The sequence below is a fragment of the Brassica napus genome, chromosome A7 (assembly GCF_020379485.1).
Source record: "Brassica napus cultivar Da-Ae chromosome A7, Da-Ae, whole genome shotgun sequence".
NCBI lineage: Eukaryota > Viridiplantae > Streptophyta > Magnoliopsida > Brassicales > Brassicaceae > Brassica > Brassica napus.
The window spans coordinates 7,986,052-8,011,618 of NC_063440.1; the positions used below are offsets into that span (position 1 = coordinate 7,986,052).

General features: G+C 34.3%; 3 protein-coding genes and 1 pseudogene across 5 annotated transcripts; 3 read left to right on the forward strand and 1 right to left on the reverse strand.

Annotated features, from left to right (window-relative positions):
* The first annotated feature begins 8,679 nt into the window (after positions 1 to 8,679).
* On the forward strand, positions 8,680 to 10,695 carry LOC106436606 (protein Mpv17-like). 3 transcript variants are annotated; one of them, XM_048736527.1, is made up of 4 exons: positions 8,715 to 9,033; positions 9,390 to 9,560; positions 9,980 to 10,089; positions 10,179 to 10,695. In XM_048736527.1, exons 1-4 carry the CDS (start codon positions 8,872 to 8,874, stop codon positions 10,591 to 10,593), a joined length of 858 nt encoding a protein of 285 aa, XP_048592484.1. In that variant the 5' UTR covers positions 8,715 to 8,871; the 3' UTR covers positions 10,594 to 10,695. The 3 variants fall into 3 exon arrangements, with proteins under 3 accessions (XP_013733018.1, XP_048592484.1, XP_022544358.1); XM_022688637.2 differs by having other exon boundaries at positions 8,717 to 9,033; positions 9,390 to 9,440; XM_013877564.3 differs by lacking the exon at positions 9,390 to 9,560 and having other exon boundaries at positions 8,680 to 9,033.
* Positions 10,696 to 14,355: 3,660 nt separating this feature from the next.
* LOC106351058 lies at positions 14,356 to 15,957 on the reverse strand (annotated as a pseudogene).
* A 6,584-nt stretch (positions 15,958 to 22,541) lies between these two features.
* Positions 22,542 to 23,975, forward strand: LOC106352509 (F-box protein At3g28330-like). The gene has a single exon (XM_013792131.3). It carries the CDS (start codon positions 22,696 to 22,698, stop codon positions 23,896 to 23,898), a length of 1,203 nt encoding a protein of 400 aa, XP_013647585.1. The 5' UTR covers positions 22,542 to 22,695; the 3' UTR covers positions 23,899 to 23,975.
* A 974-nt stretch (positions 23,976 to 24,949) lies between these two features.
* Positions 24,950 to 25,561, forward strand: LOC125576107 (secreted RxLR effector protein 161-like). Its single transcript, XM_048735475.1, has 2 exons — positions 24,950 to 25,008; positions 25,090 to 25,561. Exons 1-2 carry the CDS (start codon positions 24,950 to 24,952, stop codon positions 25,559 to 25,561), a joined length of 531 nt encoding a protein of 176 aa, XP_048591432.1.
* Positions 25,562 to 25,567: the final 6 nt, after the last annotated feature.

The window sequence follows — 25,567 nt, forward strand, 5'->3', positions numbered from 1 at the left end:
CGAGACTCTTACTGAATAGGAAAGCCGACTTATTCTTTTGGATCTTGAATTTAGGATTGTTCCTACACAACAATGATGCAAAACGACTCTCCAAAAATGCTGCACTGACGTCCACTTTACCCATAACTTGATTATCGAAGGTGGAACGGACAATCCTCATAAGAATATCTACGACCTGAAATGAAATTAAAATTTTTTTGTGTCATAAAGATCAAAAAGATCTGATTCTATTTAAAGTAATAACTTGCCTTTCCAGGTAACAAACGATTTCTCACTGCTATATCAACAAGGTCTTTCTGTGTTACCGAAAATCCCGCCACATTTATAACACTGCAATCACGTACAAAAATATAAGGCCTCACCATGTTATTCAACTGGTTTTAATATCTTATGGAGTTGGGAAAGATGATGTTACCAAGGTTTCTTAAGTATTGTGGACAGTCGAACATACTTCTCCCGAATCACCGACATCTCATAATAGCTAGCCCCACAAAGTTGTCCCTCTCGGGCACGATTTAGTAAATACGGTGGGACTATCCGCATACGTTTGCCTTTTGCGAGAGATAATTGTATCATGCTGCGTCTCCACAGCAAGTTCACTTTCATTCTCTCCCATCTGATCGTCTTCACGAGGGGCCGGAGCGTCTTTATCCTGAGTCAGACCCAAAGAGAAGGAGAGTTGTTCGAACTGCAATTTGTACGATCTGGTGTTAGGAATTAAATCACGGCATTTAAGTCATTAAAGCATTAATTACAGTAAAAGGTTCAGTAGTAATACATCTGATCTACGGCGCTCGTGCGTTTAGCTGTGTCCGGAAAGAGGATTCATTTCACGTCTACTGTCTCCGACAGGAACAGCGGGTGACTCTTAAGCGACCTGAAGTTTTGACGGGCCCTTTGAAACCTTTAATTACAATATGTATATATGTGATGGCGACTGTGTCAATAAATATTAAATAATAACTACTCTATACTTACGGGACAAGACTGTTGGGATCCTGAAGTGACTTGGTTGTTGGTACGAAGAAGAGGTGAACCCGGAGGAAGGGTAGATTTATCATGATGGGAAACTGCGTCCGTTCCCTGTCAAATAACAAAACTTGGATGTTAGATTTACCATATTAACGAAGCCAAGAGGTAGAGGGAAGCATATATTTGTGACTATGCTGTAATGATTGTACGATTAAATTTTTTCCCCCGGATTTAAATATTAGTAACTGGATATTTGAAAGTAGTGTGCATATCTACATTATTGAATCCTTACTTCAACATCTTCACGTGATAGTGGAGTGAGTTGATGGTTGTCTTCACCCAGCCGACCACCTCTTGGTAGGGATGAATTTTCTTCGTGACAAAGGGCGCCCGAAACCTGAAATTGCATTAACGAGACAGAATTAACCGGTTACAAATATAGGATACTGGATTAGATTACGATTGTTAAATATATTATGATGATTCTTACAGGGACTAGGTTTGGTGATCCGGGAGGGGTTGAGTAATGGCTGAGATTTTTCAACACATTACCGATTGTGTTCGCATTCTCATCCTCTCCTAGCCCGTAGCTTGTTTGGAAGAACCTGCCTTCGAGACATTGCCAGTAGAGGGACTGATATGATGACCCTCGGAAGCTACATCACCAATACCAGCGTCACCTTATCCCGTAGGTTGTTGAGTAAAACATGTCTTCGACATATTGCCGGTTGAGACGCTGATATGGTGACCATGTGAAGCAACATCAGCATTACCCGTGGCTAGGGATCCAAGAATTTCAGAATTCATTTCCTTTATCATTCATGACACAGTGGCTATAACATCATCTTTGTACTGGAGAGACGACGATACTAACTCTTTCATCAATCCGTTTGATCTCAGGTTTGAGAAGTGCAAGCACAACTGAAGCAAGTTTGTCTTCATCAGCTCCTACGCTCTGTGTTTCTTTCTGTCGGATTTACTTCTTCTTACCAACATTTTTCGACTGTTCCCACATCTTCTCAACATCTGATTTAGTAGCTCCACCTTTGAACATATCCTTCGCAAACACAAAATTTTGATAAATAAGCTTCATAAGGTTCTCAACTTTTATATCAAACAACTCGTCTGTCCAAACCAAAACGGATTCATTGACTGGGCGTTGAGGATCTTGGGGGATAATACTGTTCACAACAACCTACGTAACATACGAATATCCAATTCAGTCGATATTTACAGGTATAAACACGATTAATATTAAGGAATCAAATTTTCTTCTCCTGGGCAAATGAGCTTACCTCAGCTTTTCTATCTACTTCCCGTGTGTGGGCAGTGTTCAATGTCTTCTGCTTGGCCTTGCTAACTGGGTATTCTGTTTCATCATCTTCACTTTCCGATTCTGAAGAAGAACACGCATCTTGAACCACTTCTGTCAAAGCAGGGACAGCTTCTACAATTACAAGCTGGAGAGCTAGAGCAAACTCTTTTAACGCGATGGTGTTTTGAGATAATGATATCTCATCCCTGTTTTTTATACTAGTCATCAGCATATCAAATGCAAGACGGCCCCACGGATAAGACAAAAATTCCTCGATGTCTCCAAGAAGCTCAGCATGCTCCTTCAGCATTTTCATCTTTAGATTTGTGACAGCAACACAGATGAAACAATAGCAAGACATGCCAATTTAATCCGGATATCTGGGTCTGTAACGGTTTTTGAACGAAGCATCTTCACCGCCCTAGATACTCGCATCTCTTCCATACTGCCAAAGAGCTCCGGCCAATAAGGTTTCTCGTTGATGTTCTTCTTCTTCTTCAACTTCTGTTTCTTCGGGAGTTCACCGCAAGGAAGTCCAGTGACGATGGCGAACTCACGCAAAGAAAACCTAATAGGTTTTCCGGCGAACCGAAACCAAGCTTCATGTTTTTTTTTCCACCTTAAGTTATCGCGATAGTAGATATCTAGCAAATCTACCAGAAAAGCAGGCTTCTCCGCCATCTCTACGAGTTTACCGAAAGATGACTCTCTGAGATATCAGATCTCATCTTCGTTCAGAGCATTAAGGATGGTGTTGATTGATTGGGAAGACTGGTAAGTCAGAACCCTAACGCCCACTGGTTCCTCTCCATCCGCGAACATCATCTGAGGTAAATTGACTTATGTTTCATCTACTATGTTTTTTGAAAAATTGACTAATCTTGAAGCGACCATTACGGATTGGTAAAAGAGATTTTGCAGACATAACTAAGAAATGAGATGTCGGTTCAGAACGAGATGATATACTAGGAAACAAATTTATATCAAACTTCTTTGGGTTTTTGCAGTCAAGAGAAAAAGTTTTTGAACATTTCCGATTCTTTGCATTATTATCACTCTCTCTCTCTGCAACCGTCTCTTCAGATTCTTTAATTTTCCAATTGTATTTTTTAATACGACCAAGGACACTCTCGGTATTACTGATAAATTCACAGTGCCTTATCCACTTACCTTATATACTTCTATATCTTTGCTATCTACTGCAAAAACCCTAAATTTAATATTTATTAAATAATACTTTCTTATAATTTTATGAACATTTATATCTTGTTATATATAATACTTAAACCATTGATCATAAAACTTTCAAAGTGAAAGTCTTAACAGTTTTATTAATTTATAGTCATATTAAAAAAATATCAAAATATAACACAAACATAAAAATCTAAACTTTTATCATGGTTAATAGAATTGTTTAATTTATTTTAACAATATAAAATAAAACAAAAAGATAGAGGATGTATAAATTATCATGAAATATTTATTTTCTAAAATGATTAATTATCATATATATAATTTGATCATATTAGGTAATTTCGTATCTTCTATTTAAAAAAAGAATGAAGATTTATTTTTACATTATAATTAATTATATGATTAGTTTAAAGAAAAGTATGCTATTTGTTTAGATGTACCATTTTATTTTTCTAAAAATTCTGAAAATCATTCTCGTGATGACACATGTCATGTTTCAAAAGTTGTAATGTTTCACTTTTAATATATAAATGATGTATTCCTTTTTTGTAGCACATATATTTATTATTTTATTTTTTGCTATATTTCTTTTATCATGAAATATCTTATCTTTTCCTACATATTTCCTTATTTTCTTCCAATTTTTTTTTTATCTTTTCCTTAAGTAATGCTTGAAGTAAAAACAATCTGGATGGATAAATAAAATCTTAATATGACAAGGAGAAGAAAGAGCAATAAGGTTTTCGGAAATTCACTGATAACTAATTTTGGTACAAGAGTCAATTGAAAAGAAAAAAAGTTGTGAACTTGGATCATAACAAAAGCTCCTCTTTACAATCTCTATATTTTAATTCAAAAGTATGATTTTTAGAATAAAAGATGTTTAATCTATCAATGTCACATAAAAATCATTTTATAATTTATAAACGAGAAATTTAAATGTTAGACTGTAAAAGTATCATGACCACCAGCCGAGACTGTTTATGTTCTGGACGGTATAAAATTTTCTTTCTATCAGTTTAATGTTTTGAAATATGTTAACATTGTCAACATGGCACTCCAAAACATAACACAACTAAATTTTGTGCAGTAAGACGCATACAACACCACAAGATGCTAGAGCACCCATTGCAGGGGATTTGTGCAGACAAACATCACAATCGACTTTGAAGCTGCCATTACTCGCACATCTGCATTTGAAGGCCCTCAATTTGACATATGATACCGATATGGAAGGTATAATAATAAATATTTTTTTTTGCTCCCTTTGTGTTATAGTACATGTTTACTAACAAGTAAATGAAAAGATGCAGGATCAATCTTCCGGAACTGGTGGTTGAGATTGGGCCGCAACATGGTGTTGGTCGGGTTGGCCTATTTACAAGCCTATCTGATCACGCACTCATCGTAGGATGAGGAGGCGAAGTTCTATACCGAAACAGTACTGGCATGACACAATAGTTCACATGGGATCAGTCAAAATCGCTGAAAAAGACTTCAGAAAAGCCGCTTATGTATGTGATATATATATATACAAATGTTCTTTGAGATGCTGAAGAACAATAATAAAAGTATGAGTACATATAGTATATAATATTTACATATGATGAAGTTTCCACTAACTAAAATTTCTAACAAATTTATTGATGTATATTATGCTACATATTTTATAATAAATATGATTTTAAAGAATGCATTGACCGATGTCAAAATAAAAATTGGGTTGAACAAAATATTTATAATTTTATTTCAATCCTTATTTTTACTTATTTAATAATGTATCAAATATTAGTATAAATTTAATTTGATGCCTCAACAGTTAAAATCATTAAAAACATGACAAATAAACAAAATCACATAAAATTATGGAGAATATAACAAATAAGAAAAATCACTAAAACTGGTCGAGCAAAAATAATTAGAATTTTATCCTAATCCTTATTTTTACTTATTTAATTAAGTTTCAAATGATATTATAAGTTTAAATTGATGACCCATCAGTTTAAAATTGCTAAAAACATGACAAATAAACAAAATTTCCTAAAAAAATATGAAGAACATGACAAATAACATATGAACACACAATATATAGTATTTACATATGATAGAGTTTTCACTAATTAAAACCTCTTACAAATTGATTGATGTATATTACGCTACATATCATATAACAAATATGATGTTAAATTTAATTAGCTTGTTGTTCTTCTTAAATATCATGATCAATATATATATATTTAAAATACTAATCTATATATATCAGTAGAATATGTTATTGTTTATTATTAGCTTAAGTATCATGATAAATATATATATATTAAAATAAAATTTTAAATAATAAGATTAATTAAATTAATGACTTAAATCATGGAGAAGATGACAAGTAAGCAAATTTACTTCTCAAATAATAGTATAGATAGATACATTTATATTTAACTTTAGAAAATTTATATGTAAGTCACTAAATCTTTTCAAACCTACAAACAAAATCTTTCGAGAAATCTACGGTTTTAATTATACAACAAATCTAGATTTTTCCAATTAACCCCTAAGAAGGCAAAAAAACATTTATAACATAAGTTACTTTAGCAAAAATTAAAAATTTCTAATTAATCTAACATAATAACCAAATAACCAAAACAGAAGTAAACAAGCTAATTAAATTTAACAGAATATAACAAACCTTATGAATCTATCAATTTTTTTTTGATGAAATTTGAAATTTATTGATCTGTTAAAAGAATGTTATATACATACCCCAACTCTAAAATTGTAAACTTTCTACTCTATGGTATAAAAGAAGAAGAAAAAAATAAGAATCTATCAATTATGTGTTGCGTTTACTTAGAGTGTCCAGTTATTCTTTTGTTGAACAATATTAGAGAAATTTTGACATGATAGTTTTTTTAGCATAAAAAATAGATTGCAAAGCATACACATCCGTTGACCATAGATGTGGAAAAAAGATTGATTGAAAAATCGAGAAGGGCGAAATATTTGTAGTTTACCATGTAAACGAGAGTCGGTTACTTGTTAGAGGTGATAAAGTTGACTGCTTAGTTGATTTGGATAGATATCTTTGTTCATGTGAGAAGTAGGACCTTTTGAAGATACCTTGTAGACATACAATAAAAACAGGTTTCTTTGTTGACAGAGAACCACACATTTTGACTGATTTGATGTACACAACATGAGCTTGAAGAGATGTTTTATGTTGTTTATTGTAAGAAAGCACAAAATTCACGAGAAAATCGATTTCATTCATTCCCAGTTACATAATCTTCCAAAAATCTATAGGATAGAGCCCATACAATTGACATTAAGAGAATTATTATGTTTCCTAACTTCTTCCGCCAAGTCTTCTTCAAACTTGTTAAATCTTCAGTCTCTTCTGCAATTTCTCTCTTGCTGAGCATCCACACTTTGAATCTCATCAAGCAAAGCTTCATCTACCCAATAAAATAAATGGTATTCCTTTTTGTTCTAAATAGAAACCTAGAAACAAGTGTAGAAAATGGATTAAAAAGGATAAAATCGATAATAATGAAAAAACAAGTCAAAGAATCTATTAGAATGAGAAAATTTTGAAAACTATGTGAAAAAACATATCGAAACAATTGATTACATGTAACTCAATCTTGCATCTGTTTTAGAAACATATATCACAACTCTCTTCCCACACCAGCATCTGGAAGGAACTCTAATCTCTCTCCGTATAGATGCTTAGGCAACTCCATATCTACAAAGAACAAACCCGAGATGAACCATTCCTCTTCACAAACTCGAAATGAACCATTATTATTCACAAAATTAAAATGAAACAAAAAATAATAAGAAAGATAATGAACACAATTTAACACTAGAGATCAATAACAAATGAGTGAAATGACAAACATACCAAAAGACTTAGCTTTGAACCATATTTCAAACACGATTTACAAAATAAACAATGACAAATTTGTTTTTATCACAACAATTCGACAATTAGTTTTGGAAATCAAGTTTATTTCATCACAACGCCTAATTCGTCAAACAAGACACAAGAAAACAAAAGCAAGTCAAGTCTCTTCAAATTGATTGACAAACCCGTATGGTAACAAGGAAACAAGAACACAAAACATATAACAAACCCTAATCTATTGTGGAAGCACCGTAGTCTAGTGGTTATGGTTTAAAGGCTTTTACACCCAGGTCTGGGGTTCAAATCCCAGACTATGCAATTTCTTGCAGATTGCACAAGAAATCCAGGTTTCAATTCCCGGAGCAAGCGATTTATTCAACAATTATGCGATTACGGAAGAAAGGCTTACAAGAGTTTCTCAACATGGTGCAAGTAAATCCGGTCAGGCGTGATCTTCATAGGACGGCTCAAATGAGGCAGTTAGGCGTAGATCCTCATAAGGCAGGTAGTATTATCGGTAATTGAATCGTCTTTGTAATCTTTCTCATAATTGTAATATCTAAATAAATCCCCGACAAAAAAAAAAACCCTAATCTATTTGATTTTCACAGAGATTAACCGCAAGTTAAGAACATGGAAAGAAGATTTCCTAATATATTTTCTTTTCACAAGGATTAACCATGATTTAAGAACATACAAAGAAGAAGAATATATAGAATGAAAACGAAATTGCAATGAACATATATCCAGTGAATTTCTAAGTTTTTAACAGGTGTAGAGAACAAGGAGATATCAAAAACGATATTTCAAAGAATGAAGACAAAATAGAAAGAGAACAATCGACTTTACTTTTGATTTAGACCGGTGTTGGAGGTAGACCAATTGGTATAAGCCACACTATAATCGATCTAAGTCGGCGAAGAAGCGATTTAGGCCAGAGAAGAAAAGATTTCAACGTTCTTTGGCGCCCGACCGAAAGAGAGGCTGTGACTAAACAATTAGAATTAGTTAACTTGAATTGGAGATTTTTTGTTTTTTCTAAAATTTAACTGGTCTATTTGTATATTATATTTTAATGTATACTTTTTTATTTTTAAATTTTTTTTATTTTATATGATTAAGTTAGGACTAAGTTGGTTTTTCAATAAAGATTATCTTAATGAGATAAGTTTAGGTTGATATTATCATGTAAGAACAAATATGTTGAATTTTTAGTCTATATTTTCATAGATTTTTGTATTTATTTGTCCAATGATATAGTTTTAGTGTTGATGGGCCGAAGCCCAAGTAGTAAGTCTGATATTTCTCATCGCAAAGAGCTTGTGAATATGTTGACTGGGAGAAAAATGAAGAAAGGATCATTAAAGAAAAGAAGAAGTTTAGGAAGAAGAGCTTGAAAACTGTGTGAACCACCAAAAATAGCCTCTCTCCCCCGCGGCGGCGGTTCTCCGGTCAAAAAATCTCTAATCGAAAACGGAAAGGTCAAATAATGATAAAGCTTTGGAGATGGTACCAGAGATGCCTGACGGTTCATCCAGTGAAAACGCAGGTCATTAGCTCCGGCTTCCTCTGGGGATTCGGCGACGTCACCGCTCAATACATCACTCATTCCACTGCCAAACCTCCTCCTCCTCCTCTTCTTCGTCTCTCCGTCAGTTCTTTTCGATCTCCCTCTCTCTCTCTCTCCTGTTCTTACCTCGATTGAACTTTTTACAATTAGTTGTTTTTGGTGCGTATTTTCTGAAATTAGTTTAGGTTTCTTGATTTGCATAGATAGGTAGGTATCTGAATGAGTAATGCTTGACATGCGTATTGATTTATGAACCTCTTCCGCAGACATTGATGTCTTTCTTTCAAAGATTTGAATTTGTTTTGTAATCTGTTAGCCTTAGGGGTTAGACGTGGTGACTGTCATAATGTATTGAGAAATAGCACAATAGATTCTTTTCTTAGTTGATGGTTTCAATCTTTGTGCATTCACTTGTTTGCATGCTCATAATAGTGCAGACACCGACACTCTTCTTACAACAATCAAGATGTGAGCTTTCAGCGTGGAGAGTAAGTCTCCTACGGTGGATAGAAGATATACTCACAATATGTCTTGTGTGTTTTTTAGCTCTCCATGCTGTTGGTGCACTACTTCCTTGTTCACTACTCACTTTTATTTTTGGTCCATTGGTAACAAATGTTCTTCCTCTTTGGATTAGCAACTTTAATTGGTCTATTGCTTGCTTCAAGTTATCGTTGCTTCAATGGACTAGTGAGATGCTTTTTCAAATAACCCTTAGAATTCAAGAAGCCACTATAGTCATTTCATACTTTTCTATGCAATTTTGAGTGTTGACGATCATCTTTTACTTGCATTTGCCTCTAATGTCTGTGGTGCATAGACTCGTAGAGCAAGAATTTTGTTTCACTTCTTTTTTGGCCAATCTTGGGTCAAGCAATTAACTATGTTCAGCAAGCAGTATAACAAAGATGTTGACATAGATGCCATATATATATATATATATATATATAGGTTGTGCCGGAAGAAGATATATTGTTCTGCCATTTGGCTACATATCGAGGCCACTAATCTATGTTCCATATAACAGGACAAGGATAAAGAGGCAGACAAAGATGCTGAATTCAAGGTCAACTGGAAGCGAGTAGCTATCACGAGCATGTTCGGGCTTGGTTTCGTCGGACCTGTTGGCCACTTCTGGTTTGTTTCCTTCTTCTTTCAGCTATAGCTTTTGTGTTTCCACTTCAAAAACCAATATCCTCATGTTCTATCTGCGGTATTAATCACAGGTACGAAGGGTTGGATAAATTCATAAAACTGAAGCTTCGATATGTACCAAAGTCAACACGTTTTGTAGCAGCCAAGGTTGCAATGGATGGTCTTATCTTCGGCCCCATAGATCTGCTGGTATTCTTCACATACATGGGGTACGCCACGGGCAAGAACACATCTGAAGTGAAAGAAGGTCTCAAGAGGGATTTTCTTCCGGCTCTAGCTCTTGAAGGAGGAGCATGGCCACTTCTTCAGATCGCTAACTTCAGATACGTTCCCGTGCAGTACCAGCTTCTTTACGTCAACATCTTTTGCCTTATAGACAGCGCTTTTCTCTCGTGGGTCGACCAACAGAAGGATGCAGCTTGGAAGCAATGGTTCACTACTCCGTTTCTAACGCTTAAAGAACGAGGTGGCACTGATGGAGTATGATTCGTTTTTCCATCTCAACTGAAAACAAAACAGAGTGTAATTGCGATTCTCAACAACGACACAGATTCTTGAATCAAAAATATTATTTCGTTTTCTAAAGAATTTGTTCTTGGTGCATAAAAAAATCACTGGCCTATAAATCAGAAGACTCGAAATGGATCACGAATCAAGAGAGAGCATCTCTCAAGACTCCGCTGTGTTCATTTGATAATGAAAAGGAAACAAGTCTTTCGAAAATTACTGCATCGCCCGTCCGATAAAAGTGAAATCCACAGCCGACCGAGAGAACGAACCTAGAGATCCACTTTAGCAGCGGTCGAACCATTAAGCAGGAGATAAGTGGTGCATATGTTATTATTGTGTATTTAAGCGTTCAAGTGAAACTAACCGACTCACAAATCAAGCAACTGCTTTAAATAGAATCTTAGACTTCATCTTCGTCAACTCACTTCCTGATTCAGTAGAACACAAGGTACACATAAGAGAGCTATTTAATGCAGTCTTTATCCAGGTTATGTTATTTATGAATATATCTTTGTTGGATGTTGAGTTGAGCAATAAATATCATGTTTGTCATTTATCATGTCGTTTGCTCCAGCTATTTTTCTTCTCTTATCAGATAAATCTTACTATGTTTGTTTTGTATATATAATGACAAATCTTGTTTGAACTTTTGTAGATATGATAAGTTTCCTGGGCTTCCAACTTAAAACCAATTGGCAATTAGTGGATTGACCCAAGTCCCTTATATATTACTCAAGTCCCTTTCATATATCCGATGTGGGATCTTCTCTCCAATACCCTCCCTCGAGATAATGGTGCGTATAACCATTAATCTCGCAGAATCCATCATACCCCCTCCGAAATCATGCTTTATTTTCTAGCGATCTCGGCGGAACTGAGCCTTCTATGGGCCATCAGCTAATGGGATGATCGGGCCACTGTCCGGGCCGGATTAATGGGTTAGGGTATTGAACCTGGCTCTGATACCATGATAAGTTTCCTGGGCTTCCAACTTAAAACCAATTGGCAATTAGTGGATTGACCCAAGTCCCTTATATATTACTCAAGTCCCTTTCATATATCCGATGTGGGATCTTCTCTCCAATACCCTCCCTCGAGATAATGGTGCGTATAACCGTTAATCTCGCAGAATCCATCATACCCCCTCTGAAATCATGCTTTATTTTCTAGCGATCTCGGTGGAACTGAGCCTTCTATGGGCCATCAGCTAATGGGATGATCGGGCCACTGTCCGGGCCGGATTAATGGGTCAGGGTATTGGGCCCGCTCTGATACCATGATAAATTTCTTGGGCTTCCAACTTAAAACCAATTGGCCCAGATAAACCCGATTCTAACATGGTATCAGAGTCCAGATTCTAATAAGTTAAACCCCTAATTAATATTAACCCTACCCGACCGGGTATATAGGTCGTAATTGACTCGCTCGACCGAGTATAACTGTCTTAAAGTTCCGAGATTTCTGGCCGATAAGAGCCATCATCTCGAGGAGGGGTATTAAGGGATATGTATCCCACATTGGAAAATCAATGGGACATTAAGTAATATATAAAGGGTTAGGGCCAATCCACTAATTGCCAATTGGTTTTAAGTTGGAAGCCCAGGAAACTTATCATGGTATCAGAGCAGGCCCAATACCCTAACCCATTAATCCGGCCCGGACAGTGGCCCGATCATCCCATTAGCTGATGGCCCATAGAAGGCTCAGTTCCACCGAGATCGCTAGAAAAATAAAGCATGATTTCGGAGGGGGTATGATGGATTATGCGAGATTAATGGTTATACGCACCATTATCTCGAGGGAAGGTATTGGAGAGAAGATCCCACATCGGATATATGAAAGGGACTTGAGTAATATATAAGGGACTTGGGTCAATCCACTAATTGCCAATTGGTTTTAAGTTGGAAGCCCAAGAAACTTATCAAGATAGGAAGGATGGTTCGTCCGTGGCGTGGAGATTGGGGTAAGGAGAGTAATGCCAACTGGTATTTTGTACCTGATGAGTCTGACTGGGCTTTGGAGCTATGTTAAAACAGAACGAGACAATGGAGAACTTGATGATTATTGTTGGATGAGAGAACACCGGTGTTCCTTAGCTACCAACTCCTTGAGTGGGTTCTGGTCTTCGAAGCCAACCAATATTACAATGACAACATACGTTACGGCTGTTCCTCGAAGCTAGGAATTCCCCTCCAATCAATATTACAACGACAACAGAGTTACGGCCACTGCGATGAGGATTGGCACACCGGTCCAATTTTGTATGCAACAACCGGTGCTAAAGGTGTTGCTAAATACCACTTCCTTCGCCCTCAACAACTAGTGCTGGGAATATGAATCATTATCCGCAGGCCCCGCTCCATTTGATCCGCTGCGGGGCGGGTGCGGGTCGAGTGATTTGAAAATTTTGGTTTGCGGGTGCGGATTGAGTGATTTTTATGCGGGGCGGGTGCGGGTCAGCCAAAATTCAGTGCGGGTATCCGCCAACCCGCAAAAACTAAAAAATTTTTTTTTTTTTTTTAAAATATTATTTTTAATGGAAATGTTTTTAAAAATAATTTAATTTTAATTATAAATAGATTAATATTTATTATTTTTAATAAAAAAATTTAAAATATTAAATTTTATTGTTATTTTTAATAAAAAAATTTTAAATATTAAATTTTATTGTTATTTTTAATAAAAAATATTTAAATTAATAATTTTTAATATTATTAATATTATCCGCGGGTCTAGCGGATCACCCGCGGGTTTAAGCGGGGCGGGTGCGGATTTCATATTTTCTTCTTGCGGGTCAAGCGGGTTAAATTTTTTGAGTAAAAAAAATCAGTTTACCCGCGGGTTGGCGGGTCAGCGGGGCGGGTTTGACCCGCAACCCAGCTCTATCAACAACTTTGTTGTGGGGAGAGTAACTTCTGTAAACGATAGAAATATAAGAGCACCATTATCCTAGAGATCCTAAATGGGTCTATTAATTTTTTTAATACTTTTTAATTGTAAAAGTGAATTTAGAGACTGGATTAAGAGACCCGAAAATTTAAATGCTCCATTGTAAATTTCTTATTTAAGGGTTTTTACAAAAAAAATTAATTAAACACCAACTTTTTTTTATTTTTCTTATTAAACTTAAACTTTTTCTTAAGTAATACTAGTTTCATTTCCGGCCAGTACCCATCACTTCTTTGCCTTTGTCCATTCGCTTTAGTTTTTTCGATCCACAAAACATAGATGAATAGTGAAGCAGCAAAAGAACGAGAAGGAGAAGATGAAGATGAAGGTGACGAAAAGAATGAGAAGAACAACCAAAATACAACACATGTCTCAGAACACAGTATCTTCTTTCCCCTAATTAAGATACGTTTCCTATTAATTATGCTAATTTTTTTTAATCCAATTAATGCTAAGAGACGGGAGTTGCATACCCCGTTAATGATGTTCTAAGGAATGAAGAGAATTTACTATTCATAATCACTCTTTTGATCACCATCTAACTAGGGATGTCAATTGGACGAACTGGGTGGATTTGAGCGTGTCCAGATGAGCTTATTTTTTTCTGGGCGTTTTTGGTCGAGCTCAAATAGCACCATGTCCAAATAGGACCATAACCAGGTGGATTGTCCATGGAATCCAGATGTCCATTTAATGTAAAATGTCTAATTTTTAAACTTAAAAGATGTACAGATTAGAGATTCGAGAGACAATTGTGAATTTGTAGTTTCAGATTTTTTTTTCCCCAAATACTAACCTTAGATATTTTTAAAATATGGGCCGAAAGCGGTATCATTAATTCATTATGGTTAGATGATCTAACCCATACGTCTTCGCCGTTCACACCGAAATATTTTACTATCTTTACTTGCCATTTCCTAGACACCGAATGACAAGCACCTAAGCTTCATTTGGGAAAAACACAAGCATTATTTCTCAAATCAAATTAGAATCAAGTAATGGTCACATTCTCTAAAAATTCAACATCAGCCAATAACTTCACAAGCAAATGAGAACATAAGGTCGCATGAACATCAATACTTCCTTCTTCAACCCCCTGAAAAAGCACAAGCTTGCCTCTCATACTATTTCCGGGTCCAGCTCTAGCTGCAATCGGCTTACCCCAACCGAAATCGTTTCCATACACATCAAACCAAGGAGAGCTCGACATAACCACAGAATCAAAAACCTTTGGATTCCCACAACCTTTTTCTAGTATCTTTACGTGATCTCTGACACAATTCTTTGCAAAAGTTTTAAACTTTTCATCCGTTTGCGAGCGCACCATTTTATTTATTTGCGAAGCAGCCCAGCCCATCTGATTATCCAGCAGTTCCCCAACCGTGACCGTAGCTACCCCCAGGAGGATCAAGTTTCCGAAACACTCTTTCTCAAGCGGAGGGTTTAGTCTCTGCCTCATATCAACGGTTAATTTGCAATGCGTTTCTTCATCTCGGCTCATACCACTGTGTCTGATTATGGACCTCCATAAATGTGCAGAAAGCGCTTGTAAGGACGAGATAATCAGGTCGCTGGAGATTCCTTTTTGTGAAGTGAAAAACTCTTTCATTCGAAGTGGGACGCAAAGAAGTTTCTTGTCTTGGAGACGGGACCACCACCGTCTCTGAAGCTGGGACACGTATCGGGAAACTGATCCCGTCAAGGAACCATCCTCTGAGTTTAAGAGGGTTGTGGTTCTTCTGATTGTCGGAATCATCTGAGCATATCTTGGACCAAGTATTAAAGAAACTCCAAATGGAAGCTCCATCAGCTACCATGTGATTATAACCGAAACTGATGAAAACACCATCTTTTACCTCGGTGACTTGCAGCGCAAGCAAGGGCTCCGTGAGGCCGTTGATGCTTTTAACGTCGACTGATGGGAAGAAATGACTCATGAAATCTGGAACAGAGCCATCAGGCTGAAGAATGTCACTCACCGACAATGATTTGGATTCGGCATGGATGAACTTAGCACCAGATGAGCCGTGCTCGTCACAGTCGATGTAAAACGACATAGTGTTGTCTTCAAGATTCTCCTCTTTGACAAGACGACCGGAGAAGGGGAAGTAGATGTCTAAAGCAGTTGAAAGAGATGTCTTTAACCGAGAGATGAGATGGGTTTCCGGGTCGGGTTTGTGAAAGAGAAGACCTCTTTGAGGATAATCAACGTAAAGAAGCTTAAGATCAAATGGAGTGAGATGGATCTTTGTTCGACTAGATTGGTTTAGGTTTTGGGGGTCGAACAATGCTTGAAGAAATTACAGTTACATCTGCCATTTCTACAATCAATGCTTGAACAATTATTTGAATCAGAATCTGATAACTTACAACATATATAAACCACAAATAATGTGGCAAAGAATACTAATCAACTCCAAGTGTTATCTTCTTTTTGCAATATAAAATTTTAAATATTTTTATTCTGCACAATGACGATGATAACCACTAATAAATATCAAAATATTATCAATATATATATATATATATATTATACCACCAATTAGGGTGAGTTTTCCTTTTCTTTTTCTGTTTGCACACGTGCTTATTACATTAGAATAATATACTAGATGATAATCTGCACGCATCCACGGAGTGAGTTTTTATAATAATGTTTGTTTATTAAATGGTTTTAACATTTTGCGACACTACAATATTTATCGATTATAAACGACGAATACAAATATTGGTCTCTTAAATATATCATCGTTGTTGAAGAGTTAACTTATTAAATCTCATTATTATTTTTAAGACTTCATATGCACAAAAGAAAATTAAGTTTTGCGGCTGACACAAATCACCAAAACCAAATAGGCAACATCGATCGTATAATGACGAAAGTGGATTAGGTTTTCTTCTCTCGATTTGTTTACTATTGATTTTATATAAGTGATTTCGTTTTCTACCTTTATAAAATTGTGCTTTCGTTCTCGTCTTTTTTTCATTGATATGAGTTAAGTTTGTTTTTTAACTTCTTCTATGAATTCAGTTAATTAGAGAAGTGTTCAATTTAAAAAAATGGACATCTGTAAAAATTAGTTTCACTCTAGATACATATTTAAGAATCAAAATTTTAAAAATAAAATAACCACCAAACTATATTAACAGGTTAGTGCTTAAATCTAATATATCAAGTTGTAATAGAATATAAGTGCAGACTCGAAATATAAATGTATGTCTAGTATATATTCACCAGCTCGGTCTAAAGTTCATCTAATTCTAGAACAACAAAACAAATTACTTATTTCACTAGTTCAGGTAATATCTGAATCCGAACGGGTAATATCCGAACCCGAATGGATATCCGAAGATAACTAAACATAAGTATATTTAACTCTATATTTCTAGCCTACTTCTCTTATTTTATTCAAAATATTTATATTAATGATGCTTATTGCTCAAAATTAGATAATATACATATAATTATGGACAAAATCATTTGCAACTCACTTAAAATACATATCACGCTCTTGTTTCTTGCATTAACAAAAGTTGCATCTAAAATTTCAAAACAACAACTAAATTAATGTCCTTCTATTTTTAAATTTAATCTCCAAACATATTAATAATTTAATCTTTTAAAAATTAGAAAGCCAGCTAAGTTAAAATATTTTTTAAATACAAAAAACTTAAACAATGAATAATTTATTTATTTTTCTTCAAATTTTAAATATCTGAGCCCGAACATAAAATACATGAACCCGACTCAAAGTGTAGAAATACCCGAACGGGTTCTATACCTTTATATTGAAATACCCGATACGAACCCGAACATGTATCCAGACGCCTACCCCTACGATATATGATCATTTGTATCTTGCTTAAACAAAACAAAGTTAGACCATTGATCACAAAATTTCAATGTGGGACTTTAGCCATTTTTATTAATTTATAGCCGTTTTTAAAAATTTAAAATATAATGTATAAGAAAAAATCTAATTTTTTTTATTATATGCTTAATGTGATTGTTTAATTTCTTTTAATTGTATAAAATTAACAAAAAAGATAGGTTAGAAAAATTGTTATCAAATATGTATTATTCATAATCATTAATTGTCATATATATGTTACCATATTAGGTAATTTCGTAACTTTTATTTAAAGAAAGAAAAATATATTCTTTTGTACATTACTATTTAATTTGATTGTTAGTTTAATAAAAAGCATAGTATATGTTTATATGAACCAACTTATTTTTCTAACAATTCTAAAAATCATTCTCGTGATGACACGTGGATACAAAAATATGTTGTGTAATGCTCCATGATTAATATATAGGTGACTTACATAAACGTCATTTATTGAATAACACACCATCGCATAAACAAACTCTAAAAGTAGCTCCACTAGTTTATATAAAATTGCTGACGAACAAAATAAATTAACAAGTTGCTTACCCGTTCAATTATTGAAGGATATGAACTAAATAATATTATTTAACTAGAGGGTATCCGCGCTAATATTGTTTTATTGTTTTTAAATATGATTTTATGATGATGTGATTATGTGGTCGGTATTTATTTGCGAAAAGCATTAATGTTTTATTATGTCATGTAGTAGTAGGTAATAAATTAATATTTTATGTGTTTGTCTTTTAATAATGTGTTGTTGTATGTATAATATTATTTGTTAGTAGTGAAGCGAATTTCAGATGAAAAACATATTGAGTTTCAAAATCTTTGTATTTATGCATTTGTTGATTCTAAGATTAACGGCCTCAAAATTATATTTTAATTTTTTACATTTTTGAACATTACTCTTTTTGACTTTGTCGAAATTTCATGGATAACCAATGTTGACTAGAAAAGCCTACAACGTTGTGACAAACAACCACACAACTGGAAACTCATAAAGTCAATTTACAACAAATTTCGTATAATCTCACCGACGAAGAAGGCGAGGAAGAACGAGAGCAGGAAGTGAGTTTTTGTCCAGTGATGTTACAGAGATAGTAACGGCTCAAGGTCAAAATAAGAAGAGGAAAAAAAAATTTTAAAAGTTATAATGTTCAAAAATATGATAAAAATAAAATATAATTTTGACGTTGAAACCATTTATCTTAAAATTGAAAATGCCTAAATGCAAAGTTATTGAAATTCAATATGCTTTTACATTATATGCTCAATTCACTACTAACAAGTACTATACACACAACAACACATTACTGAAAGAAAAAAAAAACACAAAATATATTAACCTACCACATGTACATAACGCACTAAAAACACTAAATAATGCTCTTAACAAATAAAAACGACCATAAAATTACATTATCCAAAAGTCATACTCTTAATAACAATAAAATAAAATAATTGTGGATTATCTAATCCTTTTTTGCACTAACTATTATTATATGAAGTTTGATAATCTATTTTATTGTTCACTAAAATTCAAGATGAATAAATAAATAAATAAAATAATAGAAATCTACTTTAAATATTTAATTTATTCACGACTAATGATAACTTGTCATAAATTTTTATTAGTTTTACTATTTTTTATTATTTTATTTACAAATTATATATTTATTTTATTCTAGAGTGAATTTACTCAATAAATTTATTGACATAAAATAGAAAACATAGGTATTGTGATACTGTAACCAATAATTGCTAGGTTTTGGACGAAAAAAATACTAAAAATAATATTGATATATCATATTATATTATTAACCATTCATTCTTCGGTTTGCATTATATTTACATTTGACTTATTTAAAAAATAATATTATTTAAATATGATTTCAATCTAATAATATCAGCTTTACAAAACGACAAATTTAGTGAATTTCTAATTGTAACATTTATTGATAGTGTACTATACCATCTTTAATAAAAATCGCATTAACATGGCAAAAAACACACATAAAAAAAAATTATTCCGCAGGCACCCCCTAGTCTATACTATTATTTATGAAGTGATTTTGTTTATTTGTCATGTTCTCCATGATTTTAGGTAATTTTGCTTACTTATCATGTTTTTATTAGGTTTTAGCTAAATCATTGATTTATTATTTGTTATTGGCTGAGTCATTAATCATGTTTTTATTAAGTTTTAGCTAAATCATTGATTTATTATTTGTTATTGGCTGAGTCATTAATATATTAATTTAAAATCATCCTTAATGATTCTTGTATATAATTAAAAACAAATGTTAATAATATTAAATTTCTATGCTATATTAAAAACGAATTTTAAACAATATCTTTACTGAATTTTATATATAATTAAAAATGAATTTTATTTTAATAGTATAAAGTTTATATGTTATATGTTACATTAAATAATTGATTATAAAATAATATAATAGAATTATAAAAAATAAGATTATTTATATATATATTGTGTTGCTATCTGAAAACAATATTTTATTATAAAAGTCAAAAAAGTTAAGATAAAAAAACAATTGATAATTAAATATTAGTCAAGCAAAAAAATTATATAAAGATATTTTCTAAACTATTTCTAAGATATGAGTGTTTTAAAAAACAATTAACACAATAGCAAGTATATATTTTGATAAAAAAATATTTGACATATATAAATACTTTGATGTTTGATTTAACTATTTTAAACCATAAATAATAACTTTTTATGTTGGTTTTAGATTACTATAACATAAACTAATAAGTATTCACATGCGGGCAAAACACCTAGTATAGTATATAGTGGGATTTCTGTTTCATGATGTGCAAGTTATAGAGTGTCATGTGTCCAACTATGATATATAATTGCTGCTAAAGCATTATTCATTTTTCACTTTTCAGATGTATCATTGAATTCAGAAAAAGATAGCCATAGGACTTTCTGGGATCCTTGCTACCTTAGTAAACAAAATTGATCAATATTCAGAACTGTCACTGTATGAGAAACTCGGGAACACATCCATAGCGGAAGGAATCTCTGGTGAAGCCCACGTTTGGACTGTTAATGGACACTCAAACAAAATTTGGTTTTATGTTTTCCCTGTCGCTCACATACCAAAAGCCGCACCCGAACCCGACCTGAAAAACCTAAACCGAAATCCGAATCGAAGTATCTATTAATCATTTATTCTATTAAAAACAGTTAAGTTAAAGGGATATTTTTGAATACAAAAAACTTAGCAATGAAGAATTTGATTTTTTTTTTCTTTTTAAAATCTAAATATCTGAATCCGATCTGAAATAACCAAACCTAACTAAAAATACCTGAACCCAATCTGAAGTTAGAAATATTCGAACGAGTTTTATACCCCTATACTAAAATATCCGAAATACCCGATTCAAACCTGAATGGGTACCCGAACGCCCACCCCTACTCACATCTCTCATTTCTCTCAAAATTGCATTTTCATGTAATTTGGATTCATCTAATGTGCTTTTGGTTTACGATCTTTTCAGCTGCGAATCGCCGTCTTCCTCACATTGCCTGCTCCCTAGGAACTGATCAGGAAGATGATCTTTCTTCAGGTGAATGCTTCTTCAGGAGATGAGACTCTCTACATCGTAGTATGAACTGTGATCTTAATTGTGATGATAATGTTTTATGTGTGGTATGTTAGTACAGAGAAGGAGAGCAGAGATCTTCTACCACACAAGGGTGAAGATGAAGGCCTGAGAGATAAAGAAGAGACAAACAAAACTTCCTTCACGACTTTTGCCTTGTGTGTTAGTATGTTCTTGCATCTGAGCTAATAATATGTTTTTGCTCTGTAAACGAAACTTAATGTTGTATTCTTTCTCTCAATAGGTAAGCACTGCCGTGGTGAGCTATTTACTGTGAGGTCAAAAAGACTCTGATTAGTTACTTCAGATTAGATGTCCTGTATTACTTGATCTTATGTTTAGGCATGGCTCTCTGTTTCCTTTTGCAGAGACATGAGAGTTTTGTTTCCTAAACAAAATGCGACAGGGAAACTATTGGAGACTAACACAAGCCATTAACTAAACAAAGTATTGTTTCCCTTTAGACACGAATTCATACAAGAAGAAGAACAAGCGGAGGCCACACAAGAGACAACGCCGCGGGAATTGAAGATGGTTTTCATCATCAGAATAACCAACACCGTCAGTTTGAGATGGCAGTGGAAGAAGAGAAATGCGGTGGTAATCAACACCGTCAGCTTGAGGCTGGAGATATATGTTCTGGTGTCACCAACTTAGTTCTTTTTACTTGTTTCCTGTTTGTAAAGAATCAACTTGTTTGTTTTGTTTGATTGGAACATATCACAAACTACTTTGATCTGTTATGTTTTGAATGAAAAGGTTTATGTCAAGGCGAAAGAACTTATTATGTCACGGACTTGATGATGCTTTGTGTCTATATAAAGTTTGTAAACACCAAAGTTTTATTCACAACACCATTCACTCTTCTTCTTTCTTTTTATGAAAATCTAAAAACACTTTGATCAAACACCATATATGGCGTCTTCTTCTCAAAACACTTCAGAGGAATCAATTGATGATACATTTGGTCAATATTTTGATCAACACTTTGATCAAACCTTTGAAAATTTTACCATTCATTATGGTGATCAAGAAGAAGAAAGAAAAAAAATGAAAAAAACGAGCTTATATCGAAAGAAATCGTGAAGAAGACCATGTACGCTTTATGGAATGATTATTGTTAATATGTTTTATTTAATAAATAAATTTTATCTTTAAAACAATGTTTAATATTTTTTTAAGAACCTTTAATTAAGAAATTTTATTTTTCAAACTATTATCGTTTATTTTACTAATCTTTGTTTATGTTTTTATTTTAAAATCTATGTTTAAAATGTTATTTTAATAGTGTTTTAAATTTAAGTTTAAAAAGAAAATAAAAAAATAAGTTTAATAAAAAAATTTATAAATTAAAAAAAATAAATTTAAGTTTAAGTTTAATTTTAATTTTTTTTTAAGAACCTTTAATTAAGAGACTTGTATTGGAGCACCTAAACTTTTGGGTCTCTTAATTCACTTTTGCATTTTAAAAGTATTAAAAAAAAATAAAAGAGTTATTTAGGGTATGTGGGATAATGATGCTCTGATGGATTGATATAAGAGCCACCCATGTCCGAGAAAAATAAGTAATACCCTAATCCCATTGAAACAGAGAAAGAGGAAAATGGTTTTCTTGCCAGATGATCTCTGTGCAACAATATTATCGAGACTACCGATAAAAGTCTTCACAAGTTTTAAACTGGTTTGCAAGCAATGGAACTCAGTCATTGAGTCTCAGATTTTCCGCGATCTTTTCATATCTCAACACCAAAACACTCAATCTTCTTCATGGTCGCTCATTAAAGGTGCATCTAATAGGACAGAGTTCTTGGCTCACTACAGATGCAAAACTTGGGGACTTGAACGGTCTCTAGAGTCTTACATCTCCTCTTTCATTAGCCACAAGTTCGAGAACCAGAGAGGAAAGTACCGACGAGGCAGCGTCGTGGCTTACAGCGATGCAGGGTTTGTTTTGATCGACGTATCGTCTTACAGATATTCTGGGTCGACTTTCGAGAAACGATCCTTGTGCGTGGCTAATCCAGTTTCACAGGAATGCATTGAAATCGATGTTCCTAAAGCGTTTGAAAATAGTGGAATTTTCTGGCCTTTTGGAATCGCCACGCGAACTGATAACGGCGTCGTTATAAGTTATAAAATTGTTGCATATTCATCTAAGAGCGATGTTGGGTACTTCGTATATTCATCTGAGACAGGTTTGTGGAGTTCTCTCCCTTATAATTTTGAGAGCTGTGAGTGTAACTATACAATTAGCTTGAACGGGAATCTTCACTGGCTATCCCACAGTAATGATGAACTTGTATCCATGGATTTCAACGCCACTACCATGGAATCTGGTCCGTTCCGTTACACAGCTTTCCCTGATTTAGAGAAACGTGTCAAATTCAAAAGAGCTTGCACAACTTATCAAGGAAGTCTCATGTATATGAACATAGTCTCCCAAGACAATGATGATGGAAGTGTAGACCATAAGTTATGTGTATGGCGGCTCGAGAGCTGGGAGTGGCAACTAATATCTGAAATCTCTACGGATTTGACTGAGACCTACTTCGATTATTTTCCGTTGAGAGTTGACTCTCTTGATGCTACAACTGCCTACTTTCTTAGCCAGAAGCACCAACGTCTTATAGCTTTTAACTTACGCAATGGTGCGTGTTTGCTCCGTGCGTGTTTGCTCCACAGCGGTGGGCCCATTCTGAGATTTCTTCACCACCCGAATGGATCTTATTTTTACTCATTCGTTCTCCCACAATGGCTGTATCGGTTACCCAGGCAGCACGGCGAGAAGAGTGTAGACATTATTTAAGAGCCTGAATAATTGTTTCCTAAGGTTTTTTAATTATTATTACTGTTAGTTCTTTATATAAGATGGTGCTTTTTTTAGTGTTTGGTTTGAATGCAAAAATATTGGAAGAAAATGGGTGGAGCATATATATATATTGTAGGTCTGATTTCTTGATTCGTGGAAGATAAAACATATGAACATTACACTTTTATCCTTAGTTCGTATAAAGATAACAGAATATAATTGAGACAGAGCACATGCAAGGTAAGATCAAAGTTGGCTTGCAGACGAGTGGAGGGAGCTATACAAAGATTTTTAGGAAAAACAAAAAAAAAGAGACCAAGTAAACATCTATTAGTCAACAAAGCATTTTCATTCCACTTCGATCAACTCATTAATCCAAATTTTCAATTCCAACAATTCACCTTGCAATAAACTGCTAGGGATCAACATGACGTTCCCTTTTGGGATTTGATAGCTCATATGAAGAATCCTTTTCACCTCTGGTGATTTGTAAATCACTTGAATAGTTCTGCATCTTGCTTCTGTCATGCAGTTGAAAATTAAGTAAATCCATGTCAAGAACTGATAGGAAGACGTGGAAGGACTAGAGCTAAGGGAAGACTCTAAATGGGCGAGAGGCTTTGCCGTTAGATCTCTGAAACAGGAAGAAGACGGGAGTATGTATAAAAGAGGAGCTTGAGAGATGTTTAGGATCATGCTTGAAGTTGTAATTGGTTAGACGTATGAGTCTAGACCCGATCTAGTCTCTGCTCGTCTTGGCTTTCAAGATCTCTTTTTTGGTGATTTGACTTCTATGTTCTTTTTCATAACGTTCGAGGATGGCTCCACGGTTGGGTTTGATGATTTCATTTTGTCTCTTTTTATCTCTTTGTTCTCTCATCTCGTTGCACCTTTCATCGCTGATCACGTCTCTTGTGGCTCTCCCTTTCCCCATACATGCCCCATGTTATAAAAACACGATCATGGGATCACTTTGAGTCAAGAACGATATGCCCTGAAGATATTAGATGAAGCTGGAATGAAGAGCTGTAATTCAGTTCTTATACCAATGGATTCGGGTATAAAGTTATCAAGAGCTGAAGATGAGAAAGAAGTCGATGCTACCTGGTACATAAAGAATATTGGCTGTTTGCAATATCTGTTACATACAAGACCAGATATGTCATACTGTGTTGGAGTTTTAAGCAGGTACATGCAAAGTCCTAGAGAGTCTCATGGGATCACGATAAAACAGTGTCTACGATACCTTCAAGGCACCACAACCCTCGGTTTATCATTCAACCGGTCAAGTGAAAGCACTCCAAGACTCATTGGCTATAGCGATAGCAGTCATAATGTCGATCAAGATAATGGAAGAATCACGTCTGGTCATATCTTCTACCTTGGAAGCAGTCTGATCACGTGGTCTTCAACAAAGCAAGAGACAGTCATGTTATCGTCATGCAAGGCTGAGTTTATGGCCGGAACTGAAGCAGCTCGACAAACAATTTGGATCAAGGATCTATTGTGTGGAGTTATGGGATTCAAGTGGAAGAAAGCTGTGATCAGAATCGACAATCAATCAGCAATCGCGTTAACAAAGAATCCAGTCTTTCACGGCAAAAGCAAGTATATACTACGAGATATCATTTTATACGAGAATACATTGAGAAGGGGTTAATAGAAG